The 26,001-nt window shown below is 35.5% G+C and overlaps 2 protein-coding genes across 2 annotated transcripts; one reads left to right on the forward strand and one right to left on the reverse strand.

Annotated features, from left to right (window-relative positions):
* The first annotated feature begins 3,022 nt into the window (after positions 1–3,022).
* LOC111606596 (L-threonine ammonia-lyase-like) lies at positions 3,023–15,588 on the forward strand. The gene is made up of 11 exons (XM_023327513.1): positions 3,023–3,160; positions 6,437–6,758; positions 7,351–7,467; positions 7,547–7,788; positions 8,821–8,986; positions 9,641–9,740; positions 10,536–10,611; positions 10,776–10,901; positions 11,615–11,782; positions 11,867–11,924; positions 13,867–15,588. Exons 1-11 carry the CDS (start codon positions 3,045–3,047, stop codon positions 13,963–13,965), a joined length of 1,590 nt encoding a protein of 529 aa, XP_023183281.1. The 5' UTR covers positions 3,023–3,044; the 3' UTR covers positions 13,966–15,588.
* Positions 15,589–16,435: 847 nt separating this feature from the next.
* Positions 16,436–23,694, reverse strand: tmem254 (transmembrane protein 254). The gene is made up of 4 exons (XM_005795166.2): positions 23,555–23,694; positions 21,309–21,412; positions 18,562–18,621; positions 16,436–17,076 (listed from the first exon to the last, which is right to left on the reverse strand). The coding sequence occupies exons 1-4, from the start codon at positions 23,630–23,632 to the stop codon at positions 16,956–16,958; spliced, it is 363 nt and encodes a 120-aa protein (XP_005795223.1). The 5' UTR covers positions 23,633–23,694; the 3' UTR covers positions 16,436–16,955.
* Between the last annotated feature and the right edge of the window lie 2,307 nt (positions 23,695–26,001).

Raw genomic sequence — 26,001 nt, forward strand, 5'->3', positions numbered from 1 at the left:
ATATTATTCATTCATTTCACTATAAACTAAATATTTAATTATCAAGCTAAATATTCTATTTACCAATGAAATATTTGGCTCCACATGCTAAACGTTCAGTTTGAAGCTAAATATTTAGCTAGAAAGTTAAATGTTTATTTAGCTTATGAACTGAATATTTAGCTCCACACTAAATATTTAGCTAAATATTTTAGCGCCATAAATGTCTAATGAGCAAGCCCCAAAGCAAGCTAAATATTTAGTTAGCTTTGAGCTAAATATATTTATAGTTCAGTAATATCAGTTTATAAGCCGCTAAAGCTCAAGATTTTAAATCCATGTCTGTTTACCGTTTAGGGATTGTTGCTGCTTTTAGTCGGTGGTTTAAGCATTTTTTATTAACTATCTGTGAATGTTACAAACTTCCTCTGATTTTGAAGTAATTATAATACAGTTTTACAGTGTAAGTGCTGTGAAGTGATCAAAAATATATGGATGCTGTAATCCTGACTGGAGTTTTATCTATCCTCATTTGGTCTCACCTGAAAAATCCAAAAAAAAAACCTTAAAATTTGGTACTTTGTTTTCTGTGGAGTTTGTCGTGACTAAATATGCTATAAAGTGTAGTTACTGTGATTAACTCATCATTTTGAGTTTCACTGCTTAAAATGAAAAAGTACTAGTTCCACCAGCAGATTATTTCACTTATGGGAAAATGTAGTTAAAAGTGAAATAATCTGCCAATAGAATTAGTACTTTTTCATCTATATTAAGAAATTATTTACTTAACGGAAGATGAATGATCTTGCTGGAAAGCTACCTGTAAGTTAGTTTTATCATATTTCAAGTGTACAGTGATATTTGCACTAAAAGGTAGGCTAAACATATTGGTAAGATGTTGTGCTTTTGCAGTGTGTTTATTCAGTGAGTGGAAATCCAACCTGTTCCCTGTCAAACCTTTTAACGGAGAAATGTTTTTGTACTTGGTCTCTGAAAACAGACCAAGAGCTTAAAAAATCATCCATCTGTTTTCTACCAATAACTTAAGGTTTTTTGTTTTCTGGAAAATGAGCCATTTCAAAAAACTCATTGCTATTTAGTCACAAATGGTGGGCACTGCCCCGTTACCTAGCAACCTCAGCCAAGGTCAGCCCCGCTACCTAGCAACCCAAACGGAACTCAAACGTACACTGTACTAACAACAAATCAACAGTTTTAAAAAGTAGTTACATTGATCATATATTTTTTACTGGGTTGATAAAGGTTGTTATTGAAGTTAGCGTACTGAACCTTAATTCAAGTTGCTCCAATGTTTGAGTGCAGCAAAATGAAATGATGATGTATGGACTCTTGGGATTATTATAGTGATGAATTTATTAGCACGTAAAATGTGAGCGCTGTTGGAAATATTAAGGTTTGAGATTTGAGATAACAGATAACTTAACTTCTTTAAAATAAAGCATAAGAGATGCCCAAGAATGCATTTTGTATGTTTTTCTAACATTGTTAGGAGGAGAACCAAAACCTATGATGCAAAAGGAAAAATTCTAGCTGTAAATAGTTAAAAGTTTGCCTCGATGCTGACGCATTGAGTTCAGAAACTTAGTGAGTCAACAGGACGCCTCAGCCAGATTGTTTTTATTTTAGTTTATTTGTGCCATCCTACATTTTGGGAACACTCATGTTACCTTCAGGAGCTCTTTCCAGTAATTCTTGGCATCTACAGTTGCTGCTAAATACAGATTTGAGGATCACATTGGACACCTGATCAGAGTCAAACAGGATCCGAACCGCCTGCTGTGACTTAGCTAGAGCCAGTTTCATCTATTTTATTCTGTCCTGGTTACACTGCAAAAACACAAAATCTTACCAGCTAATTTTGGTCTAGTTTCTAGTACAAATAGACTTGAACAAAAAACTAACTTGCAAGTAACTTTTCAGCAATAAATATCAGGTTGGTGGATGCAAATAACTCATTATTATTGATGAAAAAATACTAGTTCCTCTGGTAGATTATTTAACTTAGAGCAAGACATTTTCCCTATGTTTTACACTGCAAAAACGCAAAATTTTACGAAGTATTTTTGGTCCAATTTCTACTGCAAATATCTTACTACACTTGAAATAAGACAAATTACTTGCAAGTAACTTTTCAGCAAAACTGTAGGAGTAAATGAAAAAGTATTATTTTCACTGGCAGATTACTTCACTTATAACAAGACATTTTTTTCTACATTAAAAAAATATTTACATAAAAAAACATCCTGTATATTTCTGAAAAGTTACTTCTAAGTTAATTTTGCATTATTTCAAATGTTCCAAGATATTTACACTAGAAACTGGACCAAAAATACTTGGCATATAAAATAGAAATAGCATAACATGGTTGTATTATTTAATAGGATATTGTTAGGTAACAATTCCCATGTTATAAGTGAAACCATCTGCCAGTAGAACTAGTACGTTTTCATCAGCATTAAGGAATTATTGAGTTAAAACAAATTCCTATCTTGATGAAAAGTTAGTCTGACTTTTTTCAAGTGTACTAAGATATTTGCACTAGAAACTAGACCAGAAATACTTAGTAAAATTTTGTGTTTTTGCAGTGTACATCTCCTGAAATCCACCAAATAAACTAAACTCTTTGTTAAAGTTTCCCAAACTGATATTAGTTCTTTCCCTTTGATGCAGAAAGTCAAGAAAAAGGTTTTCCCCCTAAAATCTTTTTCATTTTCACTTTTCATTCTCACTCCATGGTTGTTTCTTGTGTGTGGTGTAGCTTCCAGTTCACCTGCCTGCAGATAAACTCTAATTCTCCATCTATCTCCTTAGACCGTCTGATTAGCATCGCGTCACAGAAAGGGGAAGTAATCCGCGCCCAGGAATAGAGCCACAGCTCTCCACAGCCGCCATGTGTCTGCAGGTAATCCGGTCTTAAATACCTCCGGGGCAGGCAGCTCGGGTTGGGCAGAAGCTCCAGTCAGTGTCCTGTTATCCCTCGGACACGCAGCAGCCCAAGCAGGAGGGGGATTCGGTTTCCAGCGCTCGGAGTTTCCTCGGTCAGGATGAACTTTGCGGCCCAGTTATTCTACTCCGGCTACCTGAGCGAGCGACTGGAGCGTTTGTTTTCATCGAGGCCTGCAATTAAAGACAGCGAGGAGAATGACCCGTTCTGGGCGAGGTGGGACGTAGCAACCAGTAGAGACCCAGACCCCTGACCTGCTCCAACTGCAGCATTAGCTGCATTTCTATCACAAATGCGTGCAAATCTTTGTAGCTGCGTTTTTATTGGCCATAAAATTAAAAGTATGAAAATAAATTTGTGTAATAGAAACACGCCAATTTCGAAAAAATTCACGTTTTTCAATATATAAAAGATTTTTTTTCCTAAGACAAGGTGGTTTGTTACCATACAGAAACATTTTTTCCGTCAAACTAGTCATGTGATCAATAACCGGATGTTACTACTGGCAAAAACTACGAAAGGCAGACAAAAACGGAAGAAGAGCCTCCTAAGAGTCATTTGGTTATACTTTTAGTTCTGCACTCATGCAGGCTAAAGCCAACCAGTCAAGAAATTCAATTGGTGCCAAACCTCAACACTGCAAAAACACAAAATCTGACCAAGTATTTTTGTCTAGTTTTCAGTGCAAATATCTTACTACACTTGAAATCAGAGAAAAAGTAACTTTTCAGCAAGATATAGGAGCTTGTTTTAAGTAAATTTCACAGCATTTATGAAAAAGTTCTAGTTCTACTGGTAGATTATGGTATTTCCCCCATTTTATAAGTGAAATATTAAGGTATCATTGACTTAAAGCAAGCTCCTTTATCTTGCTGAAAAGTTATTTGTAAGATAGTGTTGTCTTATTTCAAGTGTAAAAGACATCTACATGAAAAACTAGAACAAAAACTGCTTGGTACACTTCAAAAACACAAAGTCTTACTTATTTCTAGAGTAAATATCTTATTACATTTTAAATAAGACGAAACTAACTTAAAGTTACTATTCAGCAAGATATGGAGGCTTGTTTTAAGTAAATAATTCCTTAATATTGATTTTAAAAATACTGGGCAGATAAATTAACTTATAACATGGAAAAAATATCTTCTTATAAGTTAAATAATCTGCCAATCAACTAGTTCTTTTTCATCAAAATTAAATTGTTTTAAGAAATTATTTACTTAAAACAAATGTCTGTATCTAGCTAAAAATGACTTTTAAGTTAGTTTTGTCTTATTTCAAGTGAACTAAGATATTAGCATGAGAAACTAGACCAAAGAATACTGAACATTAAATAAAGCACCGTCAGCAGTCAAGGTCTCCAGAAAAAGCTTCGTCATTCATCCAAATGAACTCTTTGAGGAAGACCTGTTAAAATGATAAAAGCCTGCTGGGTTAAATGCCTCCTTGACCCGCTTTCATCCTCAGTCGTTATTTTTTGGACCATTTGAAGCAGAATAAGCTCCTGCTTACCACTTCATCCCCTCTACTTCTCCTTTGAAGAGGTTCTTCAAGGTTGCCATGTCTTTCTTTTCCTTCCTTTGATGCTTTTTTAAAATTATTATTATTGAACGCTGCCCTTGATTCAAAGCTTGTTTAACGCAGGTGCAGCTTTTCACTTTTTCTCTTATTCTCATTCAATATTATAAGGGCACTCAGTTTTCAGTGTACTAAATATAACGGATGAAATGGGGCAGAGAGTGTAATGGATTCGTGAGACCAGGTGAAAGGTGAATGTGCTGCTTATAATAGATCACGGTGAAAGAAATAGAGCAGGGTGTTTGTCTGCAGAGCGAGATTTATCCGAGAGAGCAGCTCCTCCTGGTGGCCATCTTGCAAAATAAAACCACATCCACTAAATCCATTTTGATTTGTTTTAGTGCCTAAACACATTACTTAATGCATTATGGGTAATCCTTTATGTTGCAGAAGGCCTGCTCTATAAATTACGCTTCAGAGTATGCATTAAAAAAAAGTAAATACCAGGTTTGTTTGGTGTCCTTTGATAAATGAGAGTATATATGGAGCAAAATTAAGCAATTCAGATTAATTGTGTCCATTTACCAAGCTGTTATAAATCAAACTATCTTCCCTTCTGCTCTAAATTGCCACTTAATTTACATCTCCCTTAAAAGAGCAACCGAACTAACAAATAAATCATGAGTAGACTTATTGATGTAATCAGTCACAGCCACTTAAAGCTGGATAGATGTGAAGGTTGAATCAGTTCAGCTCAGACTTGAAGGATTTATTATTCTGTCTACACTTTTACTGAGGTCAGTTATGTTTCTTATAACCCTGGAAATACCAGAAACTGTCATTTTAAAAGTGTTTATTGTGATAAAACTGCTTTATTAAGAAGGTACTAGCATCAAACAGAAGTAAATATGTGGCCATCTTGGATGTTGTCAGTTTAGAGATGAAATGCAAGGGAAACATCTCGTAACGTTTTCAGATAAAGGATGATTAAATCCTAGCTTAAATCATCCTAGATTTAAGCTAGGATGAGGTGGTTTTGTCTCGTCGCATCGAAATTAGTCACAAAATTGCATCACACGAGTCATGTGATCAACAAATGGATGTTACTACAGGCAGAAAAGACAAAAAACACAACAGGAAGTGGCGCGGCAATTAAATATCTTTAATCAATTTTTTCCCCCTCTTGGTTTCTATTTTAAAACAGTTGCAAGCTTTAGTTCTCAGAGAAAAATCATCTTATTAGTAGAACAAAGATGTAATTTTACCAGAAGAATATCTTAAAAATATGAGAAAAAATTTGCTTTAAGGAAAAAAAAACTTGAATAATTAATTTTCTGTTATTTTTTGTGTTGGAGTTTTTATAAAATTACTTCTACATTCCTCTAACACTACAACTTTATTTTATTAAAACTTTATTCTCGTTTTATTTTGACTTTGTTGTCATATAACGATTATACTATTACTATGATTGTATTCTTGTTATTCTCATAACTGAAAAAATTATTTATAGCTTAGTTCAGCCATAGAATTGACGCGAATTCAAAGTCCAAGAAATAGATGCTGTAAAAAACGCTTGTGAAACAAAATGGCCGCCGTGGGTGTGCTGACATCACTCTGAACTATGGATACCCAAGGAGTGCATTAGTGGAAAATTATCCATATTTTCCAAAAATGAAATCTAAAGAATAAAAAAAAAATCAATTAAATGATCAAATTAATTTATTGCCCAACCCTGATACCACCTATTACTAAGTTGAAATTGGTTGAAATTTGGTCTTTCAGAAGGCTAAGGAACCAAAACGTTTGACCAAACCAGAGGTCTGGAGATGGTCTTTGAACAATCTTAAGATATTTAGATTTGTCAAGCCTTTGGTTACAGATCTCCAGTAGAGGTTCCAATGGGTTTAGTATCTTCAGACCAGGACATTAGCACCTGAAAGTTATTCTCTATCCTTCATTTGTGTATAATTTCAGGGAGGAACTGCGTCTTGGCCCCAGTCTACCAGGAGGCTCCTACAAACCCATCTGTAATGGCGCCGTGGGCCGCCGGCCGACTCTCATTGAACCGGAGCGTCTGAAGGACTTTGGTGAGGAAGAACTTCTCAATGGAGATGTCAAGTACCACCAAACCAGTGTGGCTGGAACCCCTGAGATGAAGCTCATGGATCCCCCCAAAACCAGAAGAGTGAGTGAGTTCAGGATCATCCCCAAACCTCCGGCTCAGTTCCTACGATTTGAGGACATCAGCGCGGCAGCCTTCACGATCCAGTCAGCGATACAGAAGACACCTTGCACGGTATGCTGGTTGTGTGAATTTAAGAGGGAAGCAGAGAGTATTGTGTATTTAGCTTTTAGGCAGCTAATTCAGTTGACATTCTGCCAGAGAAATCCATGTCAATGGGAGACATTTGAGACAGAGCAGAATAGGGATATGAGAATTGAGCAACTTGCAATGAATTACATTGTTGGACTGAAGAGTGGGTCAAGGTTCATCCACTATGATGTAAGCAAGTTGTTTGTGGATGGTAAGTGAAGAACAAAACACTTGTCTTTTCCTGCAGCCATTGTACCGCAGTAAAACCAGCTGGCTGGGTTGCTAGGTAACGTATGGAACTCTGCTGGGGTTGCTAGGTAACAGGTGCTAATTTGTAACGTTACATTTGGAAGGTTTTTAAAGTGGCTTATTTTCCAGACGCCAAAAAACATGACGTTTTTGCCCAAAAATGTCTCTGTGTTTTTTTTTTTTTAAATGCTTGGTCTTTATTTTAGAAGCAAATGGAAGAAGACAGATGTGAATTTTCCATAATAGGTCCCCTTTCATATCTAGTTTGAACAGAAAACAGCAGCCAGTGAGCATTTTACAGATGATGCTGCTTGTTTATGCGCAGTATTCCAGACTGTCCAAGCAGTATGGGATGGAGATCTTCCTGAAGAAGGAGCATCTTCACTACACCGGCTCTGTGAAGGAGAGAGGAGTGCTGTACCTGCTCACCTCCCTCACACAGGTAAATACAATACCTCTTTCTGTTCTGATCATTTGTGAATCAGGGTGACGATGATAACCGTGAGTTTGTCTCCTCCCAGGAGCAGCAGAGGAAAGGTGTGATCGTGGCCACCGACTGTAACTTCTCCATGGCCGTGGCTCACCATGCGGCCGAGCTGAAGATACCGGTGTTTGCCATCATGCCATCAAGCTGCTCTTCTCCACGCCTGCGTATCTACAGAGACTACGGCGCCATGGTCATCTCGTACGGCGGCACCAGCCACGACTCCCAGAACCACGCCCGCCATCTGGCCAAAGAGAACGGATACCTCTACCTGGAAGAGTCAGTCTCATTTTAAGACTTGTAATGTCAGATTTCAGATATGCTGGTAAAGCATGAGGACGAGACTGAAACAATTAATCAGATTAACCGATGACTGAAATAATGGTCAACTAATTTAGTAATCGATTAATTGTTAAATGGAGTAAACAGTGTAACAAACTGCACAGCATGGTGATGGCAGCACCATACTGTGTGACTGTTTTGATCTATTCAGATATTAGGGCTGAAACGATTCATCGAATTAATTGTGATTAACAGTGATTAATCGATTACTGAAACAATCATTAACTAAATTAATTAAATTCAAGTTTCTTTGTATAACAGCAGCAAGGCAGTTCAAAGTGCTTTACATCATAAAAATATGATACAATCAATTATGAAACAAGCATTAAACATTACATTTTGTGAAATATAATCAAAATCATCAATGCACATCAAAAATAGTAATAGATTAATCATTAACTGGAGGATATGGTCTAAAATGCCACTTTGTGAAAGAACAATACACTTAGAGCAATAAATAAGTCAAAAATTTGCCAAAAATATATACATTTTGTATTTAAGACAAAAAAACAACAACTTTATAATTATGTTTTATACCAAGAACTCCGGCAGCTTTGGCTTCAATTGGTTCCAATTATGTAATAAAAATAAATAATCTCATATTAAGCAACTTTTGCTGTTCAAATATTCTAAAAAAAAAAAAAAAAAAAAAAAATAAATCCTAAACTGTAATAATGTTAAGTTAGGCAGAAATGGCTGAACTTTCTACATCCTTTGCTATAAATAAAAGGAATGCCATGCTGTAGGCAATAAAATAAATGTTTCTTATTTTAGAACAAAGTGTAATTATTTGTTTATGTGTATTTATAATATTGTACAAAATAACTTCAGTGTTTAAATGAAAAATAAGCAGAATGTGCCAATATTCTGAAGTCCGATTTCTGGCTTAATCATCAGAATAATTGATTACTAATATAATCGCTAGTTGCAGCCTTACATGAGCACATCTAAGCCTCTCCTTGTTTCCAGAGATGAGAGTGCAGCATACCTAGCAGGACTGGGAACTGTGGGCATGGAGATCTTTGACCAGATTCCCAAAGTGGATGCAGTGGTTATTCCTGCAGCGGGACAGTATGGACTTCTGGCCAGCACCGCCGCAGCCCTCAAATACCTCAACTCGCAGATTCTCGTCATAGTAAGTACACATAAACGGTACTAAATGATGATAATAAAGGTTTTTCTTGTGCTGATTTACGCCAAGGCTGCCTATGTTACATGGAGACGTTATCAAAATTATTGACTTAAAACAAGCTCATATATCTTGCTAAAACATTACTTTCAAGTTAGTTTTGTCCTATTTTAAGTGTAATGAGATATTTGCACTAGAAACTAGACAAAAATAAGGTAAGATTTTGTGTTTTTGCAGTGTACAGTTTGCTTTCCAGAGCATAAAAATTTGTTTCCAGATTTAACTTTTGCAGGTTTCTTTGATAGAAAATACAGTTTATTTTCGCACAAGTGAAACTTTACCTTCAGTAACTTTTACATGTCACTTTCGGTGAACATAAACAAAATAAAAAAACTAACTTTTAGAAAAAGTAGCCAGTTATTCCCAATGCAAAGCTCTAAAATAGAAAAGAAAACTCAATTTCCTATTGTAAATAGGAAAGCTTTCACAGTGCCTTCAATGGGAACATTAATGTGAAAACCACTTATTAAATCAAACACATCCCCAGGAGATTCTGGGTTGATATGAATTAGAAAGTATTGTTTTCTAACCACACTGGATATCATTATCTTTAAATACTTATGTACATTTAAATATTAAAAGTTGAACTTTCTTTAACAGGGAGTTGAACCAGAAGGTTTCCCTCTGCTGCTACAATCTCTGAAAACAGACGGCCCGATCAAAAACCTGCACAACAACCCGAATAAGAAGCTGTATGGAGGTGAGAAGCAAATGGTTCTTTGTTGATGTGTTTTGATACAAAACCCGTCAAACTTTGAAGTGCCGTTTATAAAGTTACACATTCAAAAACTAACAGCATTAATTTGGGTTTTTTAGCCGGTCATGAGAGAAAAAATGGGTTCATTTTCCAAAGTCACAATTCACCATGTCGTTTATTCCTTTATTTACAACTAAATATTTATTTTACTGTGAAATAGTTAGCAGTAAAATAAATATTTAGTTACCAAATTAAATATTTCGCTCAAAATTAAATATTTAGTTAGCACAATAAATATTTAGTTTCAAACTGAATGTTTAGTTCCAAAGTAAATATTTAGTTAGCAAGATAAAATATTTAACTTTAAACAAAATATTTCAGGCACTAAAACTTAATATTTGGCATTAAACAAAATATTAAGATGGCAAGTTACATATTTACCTCCAAACAAAACATTAATTACCAGTCTACTTATTTAGCTTCAAGCTTCAAGTAAATTTGCATATTGGCTAAATATTTACCTCTGAGTTAAATATTTCATTTAAAGTTGAGATATTTATAAATTTTATGGTGAAAATAATGACTTTGAAAAATAATTTTTTATTATTGTCTAAATAGTAAAATATTTCTGATGATTTTTGACAGTGTAACTTTACAAGCTGTACCCTAAACCGTTATCTATGCAGGTAGTCACGCTGATAATGATGAAATCGCTTAACTTTCTGTTCACATGTTGGTAGAACACAATAAATAAATGTCTTTTCTTGCTAGTTTTTATGGTTTTATTTCTCTTTTCAGATTTTAACGAGGGTTCGCTTGGTGCAAATACCTTCCGTCTGTCCAAGAAACTGATAAACAAAGTTATTCCTGTCAGGTACTGCACCTCCACAACAAATCCACACCATGATACCAAAAAAAACCTCTTATTATTGCAGAAGTGAGACGAACAACGTTGTATCTCCAGAATAATCTCACCAGTGTGATCTTTAATCCTTGGTGAATTGAGTGTGTGAATTTTGATTTCTGTTTTGTTGTCAGTGAGGAAGACTCTCTGGTGGCGATGCTGCGATTTCAGGAGGTGGAGCACTCCACGGTGGACACAGTGGGAGCCATGGGACTGGCTGCCATATTGGCAGGGCAGCTTCCAGAACTAAGAGGGAAAAAGTGGGTCAGATATTTTAACGTTGTCGTAGTTCAGCAGCTGGTTTCAGTCTAAACTCTGAGGTTTGACCCAGTTGCCACCCTGGGATTTTGACATTATCACAGCTGGGTAGTAACTAGTTACATTTACTTAAGTAACTTTTTTTTCTTCATATATTTACTTTTAGGAGTATTTGTCCTTTTTACTTTTACTTCAGTAATTTTATTATGACGTATTTCTACTCTTACTTGAGTAAAATTTCTGAATTTTCTATCCACTGAATGAAAAATAAACATGTTTTAACCAAAAATTCACCAGACAGACACACAGCTGGAGTTTCTGTTAAAGCTTTTTGTTGAGAGAAACTGATTTGGAAAATTTTCTTTTGCCTGATTTTTATTATTCTTTTGTTATTTATATAAATTATTGTCATTTAATTTATGACAATAAATTAAAATACCAAAATTTCCACTTAACTGTATATTTTGTTCTGTCTGATGATGTAATTTTTAAATATTAAATCATTGATAGTTTGATCGGTTACTCAGTACTTGAGTAGACTTTCTACCAAATACTTTTTACTCTTACTTGAGTAATTTCTTGCGACTTTTTACTTCTAGAGTAAAAATATGTTGAAGTAGAGCTACTGCTACTTGAGTACAGTTTTTGTGTATTCTGCCCATGTGTAGACATCACTGGCCACCATTTTGGCTCATGCTAACCGTTTCTGCTGCAGGGTGGTTGTTGTGGTGAGCAGCGCCAACATGGAGCCGGACCTGGTGAGGCAGTGCGTGGACCGGGCTCTGGTGCTGGACGACCGGGTCAGTAAATTCTCTGTGCAGCTGGGAGAATGGCCAGGAGACATGGCCAAACTGCTGGACGTCCTGTCCAGAGAGGACGTCAGGTAAAGACAGGTTCAGACTTAATCTGTTCCCATTTTGGTGCCAGACGCTTTCTTTAACTCTGCGTGTTTTCGTTCTCCTCCCAGACTGCTGGATGTCTGCCATCGCAGACACAGTGACAAGTCAGACGTCTTCAAAGCAAAGGTAGGCGGGTGATTTGTCCTTTTCTGTCCTTTTTCATGATTTCATTAGTCATAGATTCTTCAGTCAGAGGTTTCTTCAGAGATACTGCAGATAGGGCAAATTTTGCTAGATGATAAATTGAAGTCATTTCGATAAACAATAATATTGTTGTTTAGAAAACCATTTTCAAGTAATATAATAGTTGAGGACACACTCTCAAAGATCAACAAACCTCAAATTCTAACAAACATTTAACACCAGGATGTTTTAAATATCCAAAATAAATAAACAAAACCAAAACAACAAATCAAATTAATTATGAAGTCCTTAAAAAGGGGGATAGTAGAGACCAAAGCACCAGACTGAAGACTTTTATCATCCAGTTTTTGGTAAAAAAAAAAAAAAAAGAAAAAACAGAGAAAAACAAAAAATCCTGCAAATGGAAATTATTGAACTCGTTTTAATTAACGTAATTAATTGAATTATTAGTTATTGCAAAGGCATAACTTTAATACTGATCACTACAGGAGATCCATCAGCATCTACAACTCCATTTAATTTCCCAAGTATTTTAGAATTGAGTTGCGAATAATGAGGAAACATTCATCCATTATTTTACAAACCATAAAACCAAACAATCTTAACAAATTTTATTTTTTCACCAATTCGTAGAGGTTGGCGATACAGACTTCAAGCTTTATCAAAGTATTTTGTGGTGCTAATATGATAACAAAAACTACTTATTAGTTCTTTTTCAGGTAACTATGACTTTCACAGCAAACAGAAATACATTTCTAGAAAAACATTCCCTTTTGTAATGTGAAATGAGATTTCTATCACTAAACTGCTCACAGTATCTACATTTAAATTACTTTTTATTAGTACTTAAATTGAACAAACAGTGGAGAAAATAGTAAAAACAACAAATGTGGACAGTTTGGGGCAGTTTAAACATTATTATTTGACAACAATGAATTGAATAACTTTATTTTCAGTAATAAGGCTAGAATTTAAATCACTTTCTTTAAAAACGCTTGCTAGATTTACCAAAGTTTAATAAAAAATAAATAAAAGCTGATTTAAGTGCAGCAAATGTTGCTTTTCAGGAAAAGACTCTGGATAAATGTGTTTTCACTGTTTCCATTATAAATGTGCGTAAAACTTTATCAATATTCCTCTATTGGCAAAAAACACTCAATTTGACAATTGAGGTGTTTTGATTAAATAAGAAATGCAATTAAAATCTTGTGAATATTTCTGTTCATGTGATAAGTCAATATGTATATACCACTTCCTGTCCTCGTCTTCTTCATGGTTCTTGCCAGTAGTAACGTCCGGTTGTTGGTCATGTGACTCGTGTGATGTGAAAAAAGTGTTTCCATCGCAGTTTTGTGAAATAAACAAATTTTGGTACAGCAGAAAAACCACCTGATGCTATCGCAAAAACATTTTAGCGAAAAATGTGAGTTGTTCTTTTTTTAAATTGGTTTGTTTCCATTAAGAGAATTCATTTCGAAAAGATAAATAATTCCTAAGAAAATTATGTTGCTGGTCATTTTAAAACTCTCTGTCTGCATCTATTGGCCAAATTTGTATCAGTTTTCCAACTGCTGTTTTGAATTGCACACAAAATAACTTTAAGGCCACAAATGGCCTGCGGGCCACACTTTGGACAACCCTGAAATAAAGTTTTACCAAATTCACTAATATCCCAGGATCTAGCCATGTTCAAATCCTCAGGCCACACATAACACTTTTTCCTGGACTCGGTTCCTAATCTCTCTAATTCTGATTAGAAACAAGCTGAAAAGTCTCTTAATCTCTGGCCTCGTCATTGTTGCTTCTTCGGCCCGGACTAATTGTTGCGTTGTTTGCCAACCGGCTGTGTCAAAAGGTGAAAGGTCTGGGCTGATTAGCAGGCGACCCCATAGCTCTGAAGCGTACGTGTTTGTTGTGTTGACAGGTGGAGTGCGTGGTGGAAACCAGGGATAAGACGCAAAGCACTCAGCTGCGCAAGACGCTGAACGAGCGCTACCCTTCGATATGCTGGCTGGACCGGTGATCGAAACAAAACGAGACAAGAGGAAAGAAGGTGGAGTGGAAATAAATTTGGAAGGGATTCCCAACACATCCTTCAGTAGGACAATAACCAACCTATAACCAATCTCTGGATCTAGCTCTTATCAGAATAAAACACTCTGAATTAGCTGCAGGTTGGATGGTGTGGTTAGTTTCAAGATCATTTCCCGTTAACATTATACAAGACTAAAAGTAGGGGTGCACAGATTGCAGTTTCTTTAAAAAGCCAGACCTGCCGGTTCTAATTTTGGCCGATACCTGGCTTTTTTTTTTTGTCTGAAATGTCGCCAACTGTTGACCCTTTGTACGTGACGTCACGCTGCTCAGCACTCCACTCGCTCAGCCATGATGGGCGTCAAAACAACCAATGCGCTCCTTTAAAGCTAGTCAAAATAACAAACATGTGGTAGCTTAAAATCTCTCCTATTTAGTTGATTTCATCTTAAAGGGTGCTGCACAAACAGACGAGGATAGAAACTAAACTTCCCATTTTATTACATAACTTTTAACTAGGAAAGATACGATAGCGCCGTCAATCATAACGACTGTCAGCTGTTAATGATTGTCGGCCCTCAGAACAAATCTGCTGCAAATTACGTTTTACAAAGTAATTACATCAACGTTCATATACTTTGGATGTATAATTAGAAAGATATCAAATATTGCTTTATGGAGAAGGTGCGTGTTCAACCGTAACCATGGAGACAATACCGCACAGTCACGTAGCCTAGCATGTGTGGGGAAAAACTAGTTAGCATCTCGTCTGTTGTACGTTTTTAAGGCTGCTCAGGTGTAAGGGGAAACGTTTTTATGACATAATGATACAAATCATGTGGTGTGAATTCAGGCAAAGTCGATCAGCACGTCGGGAGGGAGGAGGAGGAATGGGTCGGTTTCTAAGCTAACTATTTTACAACTTTTGTAAATACCGCCGTCTGTGAGCCCCAACCAGCCGTGTTACGTTCACGGACAAATTAGCTCGACTCCAACAAGTAGAAATCATGAATAAACTGGCAAAAACATTTTCCGTCACTCTGTTCAGCACTCCCCTCCCTCATTTCCGACGTCCATCATGGCGCCGAAGGATTAAGTGACGTAGTGACAAACGGTCAGGATTTTAGGCCTTTGCTGAGGTATAAGATCGTCTTCATGTGTAAGTATCGGCCGGTCTCCCAAAATTAAGGACATCGGCGCAGATAAATTGGTGCACCCCCTAAATAAAAGTAAATATTTTCAGAGTATATATATTTTTAAGAAGCTGTACATACTTCTGTATTTATACATCCTACTGTAGAAGTGTCTGAGAGAGACAACAAAAGCGAACAAATGATTTTGTTTTTTTTCTGTGCAGATTTTATGAAAGGAAAAAAGGACAGAAATGTGTTTGCGGTGTAATTTCTTAAGAGAAAAAGTGAGTGAGAATGGCTTGGTGAGTTGGTTCTGATGGTGCCTGGGCTGCTTAAGACCAGCTACAGTTCTTTAAGCAGAGGGCAATGTGAAAACCTGTGCTGCTGTTGCTTTGAGACGTAAAACCTGAGGTTGAGCAATGCACTGTCCTGCTAAAGAAGCTAAAATAAAACTGGTGAATATTCAAACAATTTCAAAAGGATTCTTTGTTTGGTTTTCTGATGTTTATTTTTAAAAAGTGACTGAATCTGGGATTTTATGACAGGTAGAAACATAAAAAAAACACATATTTACTCCATTATTAGTTACTGTAGTAAGGCTACCATAGGTATGACATCCATCACTTAATTTAAAAAAATAAAGAAAAATTAAATGTTAATTTTTTTAGAATTTGAACACTAAAGAAAAATGTATTCCTACATAAAACATTGCATTTATACGACCATGAAAATAGTATTTTAATAATTATAAGAATGAAGGCATGTTATTGAAACTTTTTTACAATATTATGACTTTATTCATCTATTATTTTGACTCTAAGATTGATTTTATTCATGTATTATTTTAACTTTATTCTCGTATGATTTCATCCTCTTAATATTGACTATTTTTATTTTAATTTTTATCCTTTTGTGTATGGCCATCTGTTGTACATTTATTGCTTTCCAAATATTAGAGAGAAATTTATGTTAAGTCATATTTGATAAACATATATAATTTTTATAACAGCTGAAGCTAACATAGTTACTTCATTGTGATGTAAAAAGGTAGCATGTGCCTGGACAATACATGATTCTGTCTCTTTAAGGTTCTGTAGTTTTATATCCAAAGACCAATCTGACCTAAAGGTCTGCAGCTGGACTTTAAGAGAGCTGTGAATATCTATACACCTTTGTGAATGCCGTTTAATTTTACTTTTTGAGGCTAAATTTAAAGACTTTTAGAGGGTGTAAATAAATGTTTTTGTAATTATATCCAGAGCCACAAATTTAATGTGTGTATTTTTCCAGAGAAAACCCAGATAAACAACGTAAATGAAACGGAAACCAGTTTGCAAATTATTCTCTTTATTGAAGACTTTCAGCATCCTCAACAGGAAGCGAAAGCTCCGTAGAGTGACAGAGGTAAATATGAAAATATCTCCCATTTTTAAAAATCTTCTCTCGAGCCGGCAGCAGCGTACCTGTGCCTGACGTTACGACTCAGCAGCAGTTGAGGAATCTCTATTGCAACCTTGCAGGCTTGTTGTAAACATCATTAGAGCACAAAGTAATTGATTCAGGACTCCTGTTGTATTGCACATAAAATCTATCTGAAGGCAAATTAATTAATTAAACAACTATCAACAATATTATTAATTTAACATCAATTCTAACATTTTCTCCAGCTTTTCTTCATAGAAAATAAATGGAATGTAGTTCAAATGTATGCACCAGTGAATTAAAGGTTACAACAAAGACACTAATTCAATTTCTAGTGTTTATATCATCAGTTTTCCCTCATCCTAGGGGGAAAAGGCACCAGGAATGTCCAGCTGTTTCACTCTGGAGGCTCCGCCGGCTGCGTTCAGTACTTTTTGTGGCGCTTCGGATTGTACTTAACGAGCGTGCCGAGCGAGGCGTAGCCGAACAGGAACGTCTGGAAGACCCACTGCCTGCGAATGGCCGGGTGGTTGATGCCTTTGTCGCTGGGAGGAAACAAAATAAATGAATATAAAAGCGTTAGTGACGGTTTTTAGATCTGATCCTGTTCTTTTGGTGCTCGTATGCTTGAAATTGAAGCACTTTTCAAGTAATTTCAAGGTAAGTTTTCAAACTCTTCCAGCCCAACACTGGAAAAAAGCACTTTTCGATATCTGCCGGTTTATCTGCCGATACTGATCCTAAACAGAAAAACAAAATCAACTTAAAACCTCTCTTTTAAAAATAAATATTAATGTGCTGAATTATAGTTTTATTTAATATCTGCACATCAAATACACAAATAACTTCACAAGCTTGATTAGACATGTAGAAACAACTTTAATTTGTTCAGTCAGTGCAATTAGACAATGTAAAAATAAATAATAATGAATCTAAAATTGACAAAAATAATAGGTTGACTACTTTTATTAAACATGTAAAAAATAAACTGCAACAAAAATTTTTAATTCTTCAGAAATTGCAGTTTGGATTCTAAATAGAATGTAAAATAAATGTTAAAGCATGACGTCGCTGTAAATCTGCGAATGCTGTTTATTTTTACTTCTTGAGGCTAAATTTAAACACTTATCAAGCATATAAATACATATTTAAAGCATAGAGTTGGACTGAATAGATCTGCACTCATTGATCAGACACATTGTCACCGATTCCCTATCTAGATTTTTTTATTTATTTCAGGACTCATACAGATATTAATATTGGATCGGTGCATCTCTACTTAAAAAGACTACTATATGACAAATTATTACTGTTATTACTGTCTTGTGATCATTTTCTACATTCTACAGTAGGGACAAGGCAAACTAAAATATAAATAAATGTTGTGTCTGTCTGAGAACAAAACCCCAATTTAACAATTTCAATATCATTGTTTAAAGTATAAAATATAAGAAATAACACATCAATAAGTAATTGAGCCACTAGAAATAATAAATATTACCAAAACAAAATATCTCTAGAAATTTTCTCGCTAGATTTTCTGGTATTTAGGAAATGGAAATAATTTTCATAATTCTAACTGAGCTAAAACAAGAAAATTTTAGTCTGATTTAGCTTCAGGCAGAGCGGAAAAAAAGTTTACGTTTCTTATTAACAGATGTATTAAATTTAAAAAAAATCCTGATTCCACATTTAGGCTTTTAATTAAATGTTAGATTATATTTTATTACAAAACTGTGCAGCTTGAATATCAAGGACTTGATACAGAAATCAAGCAAACTTTGAAATGTTTATCCAAACATTAGTAAATAAGATACATATTTATTTACGTTTTTGTGTAGTTTAGAGAAACCGCACAACAAATTCAAACTTGAACACCAAACTCTTGTTCATAAAATGATTTTAAAACATGTTTTTTTCTGTTGTATTCATGCTCATAATGATTATATGCAATAGTCAAATGAGTTTAAATAAGATCAACCTGAGCTCTACCACCACCTAGTGGACGGTTAGGCTCCCTGCAGTCTTACCAGCACAGCTTGTAAGCGTAAAGGGCTTCTAAGACATGAACAGCAACGGCTGCCCACCACCTGAAACAGACAGAAAAACCCATTTAATCACCTAAAGAGAACTTCAAAACATCAATTTGTCTTGTTTGTCCCTCTAAAAATTCTTTATCCTGCTTTTACACAATTTTATTAATTGTATCACAACAAACTGGGACACCAGGACTGAAGTTTGAGTCCGTTTTTACCCGGTTCTATGAAACCAGAGGCAGCCAGAGAGCCACGTTCTTACTGAAACAAATCTTCCAGTAAATGTTTGATCCTCCTGCTGCAGTCTGAGTTTCTGGAGAGGATCACAAGGCTTGGAGACACTTTATCTATGCAAATCACTGGATTTGTTTTATCTCTGCACACAGACGCCTTGACGTCGGCTCCGGGTCGGTCCAGACTGCCGCACTGCAAAAACACTCAACTTTAACAACTATCTTTAGTCTTTTTTCTAGTCCAAATATCTTAGTAACCTTGAAATAAGACAAAACTAACTTGGAACCAGATTATCAGCAAGATATAGGAGCTTGATTTAATCCAATAATTCCTTAATATTGATAATAATAATAATAATAATTGCTAGCTCCACTGGCAGATTATTTCACATTTAATAAGATATTATAAGTAAAATAATCTGCCAATACATTTTCATCAATATTAAGAAATAATTGACTAAAAATAAGATTCTATACTTTGCTGAAAAGTTGCTTATAAATTAGTTTTGTCTTATTTCAAGTTTACTAAAATATTTGGACTAGAAACTAGACCAAAAATACTTGGTAAGATTTTGTGTTTTTGCAGTGCGTTTCTCTCTGACCTGCAGTCTGTCAACCTGGCGACAAACCAGAACATGAACTCAAGTTCTTCTTAAAACTTTAGAAACGTTGCAACAAAAACAACTTTAGACTCGAAACAAAAAGTTTCACTTTCCAAAACAAACGGTTTTAAACAAGCATCAAAAAGCAGAGACAATGTAATATAGAAAACATTCTGAGTTGAAATCTGTCAATTATGTTAAATATAAAATTTTGTTTATTTTTCTAACAGTTGTGAAGCAAACAGCCTGCAACACCAAACGGGTTCAGATGATGGATGGTTCTGAAACAAAATCACTTTAGGTTTAGTTTTACAGCTGACAGGAGTAGTTTTAGTTTTATTGTCTATGGAAAGCTCAGTTGTCTCTTTATTGCTTCCTTTTTTTTTTAAATTAACAACTAAAGGAATAAAAACTGATAAACAGTTGTTCAATACAGCAGAGAAAATCCCAAAAGAAAAATATAAAGTTGAAATGAGTGTCAAACCAATTTTCTCCGGTTTTTTATTAATAAAATTTGGAGGGGCTGGAAAACGGTGCTCCTCTGGGACGGGGCTCGGCCCACTAAAAACCAATGATGTCACCTTAAGCACCTCTTTCCAATGTTTTTCACCTTTTTGGCTGGAGATTGAGACACTTGGACATTTTGTGTCATAAAAACATTTGTTTTGAAGTATGTATCTGAATAAAATTTGTCATTTGTGTTCCATTTTAAGTTTTTCTTTAAAGACAGATAACACCACAATTACATTTTGTGTCAATGAACAAAACTGCAATAAATAAACTAAAATGAGTATGAACAATTAAACATTAAATACAAGTGAAATTTGAGCATCTTTATGACTATTTAACTTCAAAATGTACCAAAACTACTTTACAAAACAAATTGACTGATATGGAAGGATTTGGAAATGAAGTCCTCTATAGTTTGCATGATTAATCAGCACCTGGAGAGAATCCACACACACAGAGGGAAAACATGCAAACTGTACGCAGTAAAACCCAAAAAAGGCCTTCCTGCAGGGCAACAGAGCTACAAACTGCTGCAGCCAGTTGACGCTTCATTTCCTTACAGCAGATAATCGGCAGAATATAGAAATCCTTTCAAAAATATTGATTAGAAATCAGGAAGTATACATAAGGAAGGTGCAAAATAATGAAGAGGTGAAATAAGGAGCAACAGCCATCAGTCAGGAGCTGCGTTTCTATTACAAGTGTGTGGAAAACTTTGTCAATGTTCCACTAATGTAAAATAAAAACTACTTTGCAATTCTGGCATTTCCACTAATTGAAAAACGCAATTAAATCGCACATGAATTAGTTTGTTCACGCAATAATTAATTAAACCATTCTCCTCCAACTACCTGTCGTCTCTTCTGCCAGTGGAAACATGCGGTTGTTGATCATGTGACTTGTGATGCAAAAACAAAAAAAGAGCGATAAAAATAAACCAATTGAAATACATCTGAAAAACCACCTCATCCAAAATTGCCAATGAAAAGCAGCAAGTCGCAACATGGAGACTGAATGTTTCTTCCACCATTTTATAAAAGATCAATCACTAAAGTTACCTTGAAGAACAGGAACACTTGTCCTGCTTGTCACATGACTTGAATTTCTCCTAATATTCTGCAGAAACTGCAGCAGTCATATGACTTTAAGCGCTAATTAACAAACCATTAAGGCTGTTGTTGATGGTATTCAAGCTCTCGTTCGAAGCGACTATATCTCATCAGAGTAGGCGTAAACAGCCGCGTTTTCATATGACTCAAGCTGATCAGCTGATGTTTTTACACATCACAGAAAGCCATTTTCAGGCTAGTAGAACTGAAGATTTGCATACTTAAATTTTTTAGCCGTCATTCTTCAGGAGTCGCTGTGGTTGTTGCCACTGCTCCTAATCTCTTACCCTTTGTACATCAGGTCAGCATGGTAATACACCAGGTGTCTGCACAAGCTGCCAAACGGACCGAGGCAATCGTACGGGATTGCATCCGGTGCAAACACGATCAGCTGCAAAATAACAGTGGAGAGTTTAGATGTAAAACACCCAAAACAAACAATTTATACAATTTGTGACTATTTGTTGTTTATAAATTTTGACTAAATGTAATCAAAGCTACTAAGAACGCTGCATTTTTCCATAGAAGTGATTTGTACCTTTTTCTCTTTTTTTTTGCAAAAACACAATTGTAGTTAGAAACAAGTTATAAAAAAATAAAAATACGATTAAAACATTTTTAAAAAACATTTTAAAAATTACAATAAAATAAACACATTAAAATAAGTATATATATTTTTAAAAATGTAGTATTTATTATTAAATAAATTAATAAAAACAAGTTAGAAAAGTGTGACCTGGGATTAATTTTATATGTGACATTTTAGGTCCTTAAGTTTAAACGTTTCTCTTCTAGTGCGGTTTTTGTTGCTTTGCATCATTTAAACTCAACTCTGCAGTCGTATTTATGAATGCTGTTAAGTCCAGGAGGCCGTTGGCGTCCAGTTCAACAATAAGCTGCAGAGAGACACTAACAAAGTGTGAAAGTCCAATAAACGAGTCTTTGCTTCTCAAGAGTTCGAACCAAATCGGTTTGGCTTTTAACTCATCGGTTCTGCACAACCAGAGTCACATGAAGTTGGATGAGGAGAAGATATCTGGAGGAAATGAATCTGAATGAATATTCTTTCATTATTTCACAGTCAGGGTGGGTTTAAAATCCGATTTGGATTATTTCATCACAAGTTAGCGAGGAATCGTCCGATTCCTTGACATTTAAAACGGCACAACACAGAATTAAACTCTGCTTCAATTTTCTGTGATCTTTGTGTCTGCATTGGTTGTTATTTTTATTTTAAAAGAGATAATGAACATTAGAAAATATGCTAAAGTTAGCTAAAAAGGCTAGTTTCCATCTGCAATCCCTCAATTAATAAAAATAAAAATACAGGAAAGCTAACAAGCTTCTTCCTTAAAAGAAAAACTGGAATAATAATAATAATAATAATAATGGTAAATAAAAAGCAACGGTTAACCAGAAACTGGATGTGAAACACAAACTTCTAATATCAATCAATAAATAAACATGTTAAATATGACATTTTTGCTTTTTCCAGGATTTATCTTTGTAGACTTAAGGAAAATGTTTGCTTTCTTAGCTTTATATCACTTAGCTTATCTTTTCAACAAAGATGGCAGCATTTCAGTAAAGGTAATACATGATTTATTTTATTTATTCTACATATGTTTCATAACAGAAAATGTAAACAAATCAAACCTTTTCCTTGGTACCCAGAAGAGCGGAAAAAAGGAAAACTGTAGATATTAGCTTCTGCTGTAGTGCTAAGATAGCTTCCACTTTGTGTATTAATGGATATTAATGGATATTTGGTGTTTGAAATATTAAAGTAGGCACTTATCAGTGTTTTTATAGGGAGCCTTATGTATTTTAGCTATTTGCAGGTGGTTGTGAATGCAATAGATCAGGTTTAATTTAAAAGAAAACAAACTAAAAAACTGACACTGGTCAAAACTGAACAGCATTGTTAGGATAAATTCTTAAAAGAATACAGTTTGGCATTTTGGAAATGTTTAATCTCTTCTAAGGGGATCACAATAGGGAACTTTTTTATTTTCCAGTGCTGTAGAGCAAACCTACAACTCACACTGTAGGGCAACCTGACCCACCATGATGTTTTGCTTAATCTGCAAGGGCAGCACACATTAGATGACAATAACGTTCATAAATTCGGACATTTTGACGGAGGATAAGGAAGATTTTTGTTGTTTCAACATGAACTGGCTGCTGTTTGCTGTGTCAGTCCTGCAGCTCCAGTCAATGGAAAGCTAACTTAGAAAATGGACTTTAACCTAAAGTCTGTTTAACCCACCTGAAGACATAATTAACACTGATAAGATTAGCTATCAACACGATAGCCGCATTGACAGTTTTTAACTAAATAGGATACATTAAATGGCGTCAGAGAAGAACATTAAACTGAACTACAGCAGCAGACGTTTAAATAATTTAAATAAACCCGGGGGAGGATATATTGGGTAACCCCAACTGTGCAAAAATACTAAATAAAAGTTTGTTAGAATCACTCAATATTTGTCCTGGTTATGTTCAGTCGGAAAAAGTTTAAATTACTTACAGTAAAGAACCCAAATGAGACAGTTATAGTAACCATCCAAAATTGAGTGGTCCGTCTAAAATAACCGTTTGAAGCCATTGCTGCTGTTTAGCGTTGTTCTACGGTGGTGGTGCCGCCGTCAAATACGACCGACTCGAAACAACACGCACACGTCAACCACAGAGGAGGCGTTTTTGTTGTTTTTTAAATTTTTTTAGTCAAAAGCTCGTATAAAAATAATAATAATTCTGTAGTAATAATATGACATGTGTGTTTTACTGTGAGTAAATATTATGTTCTGTGAAGGCTTCAGAGTGAAGACAGAAACACAGGATAAAGTTGTGGAAGAGTTTAGGGTTAGATTATAAAACAATATTCTAGGTTTTGGATATCTCACCTAGTGCTGCTGAAGCATCTGACCTGAAAATAGGAAGAGTATGACACAACTACAAACCTACCAAGACATGGCCGCCCAGTGTTAAAGGTATTTGTACCACTACAAATGGTGCGTTTATCTTCAGTCGTATTGATTATTGCAACAGCGTCTTCACAGGTCTGTGCAACAAATCAATCAAACAGCTGCAGCTGATCCAGAATGCTGCTGCTCACGTTCTCACTAAAACCAGGAAGATAGAGCACATAACACCAGTTCTAAAGTCCCTCCACTGGCTCCCTGTAGCTCAAAGAATAGACTTTAAAATACTGTTGTTAGTTTATAAATCACTGAACGGCTCAGCACCACAATACATTAAAGATCTGCTGTTGTTGTATCAACCTTCCAGACCTCTCAGGTTCTGGTTCTGGTTCTGCTCTGCATCCCCAGAACCAGAACCAAACGAGGAGAAACAGCTTTCAGCATCTATGCACCACAAATTTGGAACAAACTTCCAGAAAACTGTAAAACAGCCGAAACACTGACTTCCTTTAAATCTAGACTAAAAACCCACCTGTTTAGGATTGTATTTGAAATGTAATCAATTACAAATTTAATGATGGAACTTGACTCAATGCTGTGTTTTGATTGTTGATTCTATGTTGAAATTGCACAAAAATCCGTGAGGGACGGCGGAGTCCCAGAGCGAAATTCTGTGAAACAGGTGTACGGAGCCCCGTGCAGGAAGCACATTGAAAGGCTGTTTACATCGTTTTAAACTGTGTGATTGTGAGCGTGAGTGGGAATAAAAATAGCAACATCAATCAGTCAATCAAATTTTATTTGCATAGCACATTTCAGCAGCAAGGCATTTCAAAGTGATTTACATCATATCAAACACAGAAACACAAAGCAACATAGAATCAACAATCAAAACACGACATTAAGTCAGGTTCCATCAATAAATTTGTAATTGATTACGTTTCAAATACAATCCTAAACAGGTGGGTTTTTAGTCGAGTTTGCATCCATAGAAGGTTTACCTGTTACACTCCTACTGTGTTATATGGAACAAAATACCTGTTGCTATTTTTATTCCCACTCACGCTCACAATCACACAGTTTAAAACGATGTAGACGCATTTTAATGGGCTTCTGGCTCAAGGCTCCAAACACCTCTTTCATGGGATTTCGCTCTGGGACTCCGCTTTCCCTCACGGATTTTTGTGCAATTCTATGGTACCTGTTAGTGTCTAGAATTTATAGGGTTTGTGTTACGCGCAGTGATCCTCAGTCACTCACCTTTTTTTTTCCGGCACCAGGCTCCGTACACCTCCAGCAACAGGTATGAGTGCAACAGGTAAACCTTCTATGGATGCAAACTCGACTAAAAACATGAAATAAACAGGATTTATTTGTTTCAAGTACAGCAGTGAGACCAATGATTTACATGATATTTTCATTTTAGCTTGAACAGCTGCTTTCTCTCTTGCAATACGCTGAACTGTTCCCAAGCCTTCTTCTAGAATCTCTGTTTTGGAGGCTGGTTGTCCTGTTTGGAAAGCTTTTTGTTTGCCAAGATGATTCACACTCCAATAATGCTGACATCTGGAGGGGCCAATCCATGACAGATAGCGTCTCATTGTGTTTTTATCTGTCAGGGTACATGCATTTACTGCAGTTTACTGGCGGCTGCGTCGTCATCTTCTTCATGTAAAAAGTGGAGCTCTCAGACAGAGTGTTGGATGTTTGGTCAAAGGTTGTTTTTTGTTGTTGTTCTGATTGTTTTGTTTCTGCAGCACAACAGGCTAAAAATGCAGCACCCATATCATGATGATGCCTCCCTCATGTTTGACTTATGTAGCTTTTCAAAGAAAAACCTAAATACACCCCAAAAACTTGCTGAACCACATTTAACCCAATAGCTGCATCAATCTCACGTTCTTGCAGAGACGTTTAAACCCACTTTCCTTTCCATGTTGCTTCAGTCGTGGCTACACCTTGATACTTTGGTTTTTCTGTCATTCTTTTGAACATCTGAAGCTGCGTTTGGGATCATTTAGTTGTTTGTGATGTAGTTTGGGCAAATCAAACT

The sequence above is a fragment of the Xiphophorus maculatus genome, chromosome 22 (assembly GCF_002775205.1).
Source record: "Xiphophorus maculatus strain JP 163 A chromosome 22, X_maculatus-5.0-male, whole genome shotgun sequence".
Lineage (NCBI taxonomy): Eukaryota > Metazoa > Chordata > Actinopteri > Cyprinodontiformes > Poeciliidae > Xiphophorus > Xiphophorus maculatus.

Coding starts and splice junctions, on each gene's coding strand:
- LOC111606596 (XM_023327513.1), top strand. CDS start 3,045: ATGAACTTTGCGGCCCAGTTATTCTACTCCGGCTACCTGAGCGAGCGA. Junction 10,902..11,614: donor CCAGAACTAAGAGGGAAAAA/GTGGGTCAGATA, acceptor TTTCTGCTGCAG/GGTGGTTGTTGTGGTGAGCA. Junction 11,783..11,866: donor CTGTCCAGAGAGGACGTCAG/GTAAAGACAGGT, acceptor TTCTCCTCCCAG/ACTGCTGGATGTCTGCCATC.
- tmem254 (XM_005795166.2), bottom strand. CDS start 23,632: ATGGCTTCAAACGGTTATTTTAGACGGACCACTCAATTTTGGATGGTT. Junction 21,413..23,554: donor TCTCATTTGGGTTCTTTACT/GTAAGTAATTTA, acceptor GTTATTTTGCAG/CTGATCGTGTTTGCACCGGA. Junction 17,077..18,561: donor TACGCTTACAAGCTGTGCTG/GTAAGACTGCAG, acceptor GTTTCCTCCCAG/CGACAAAGGCATCAACCACC.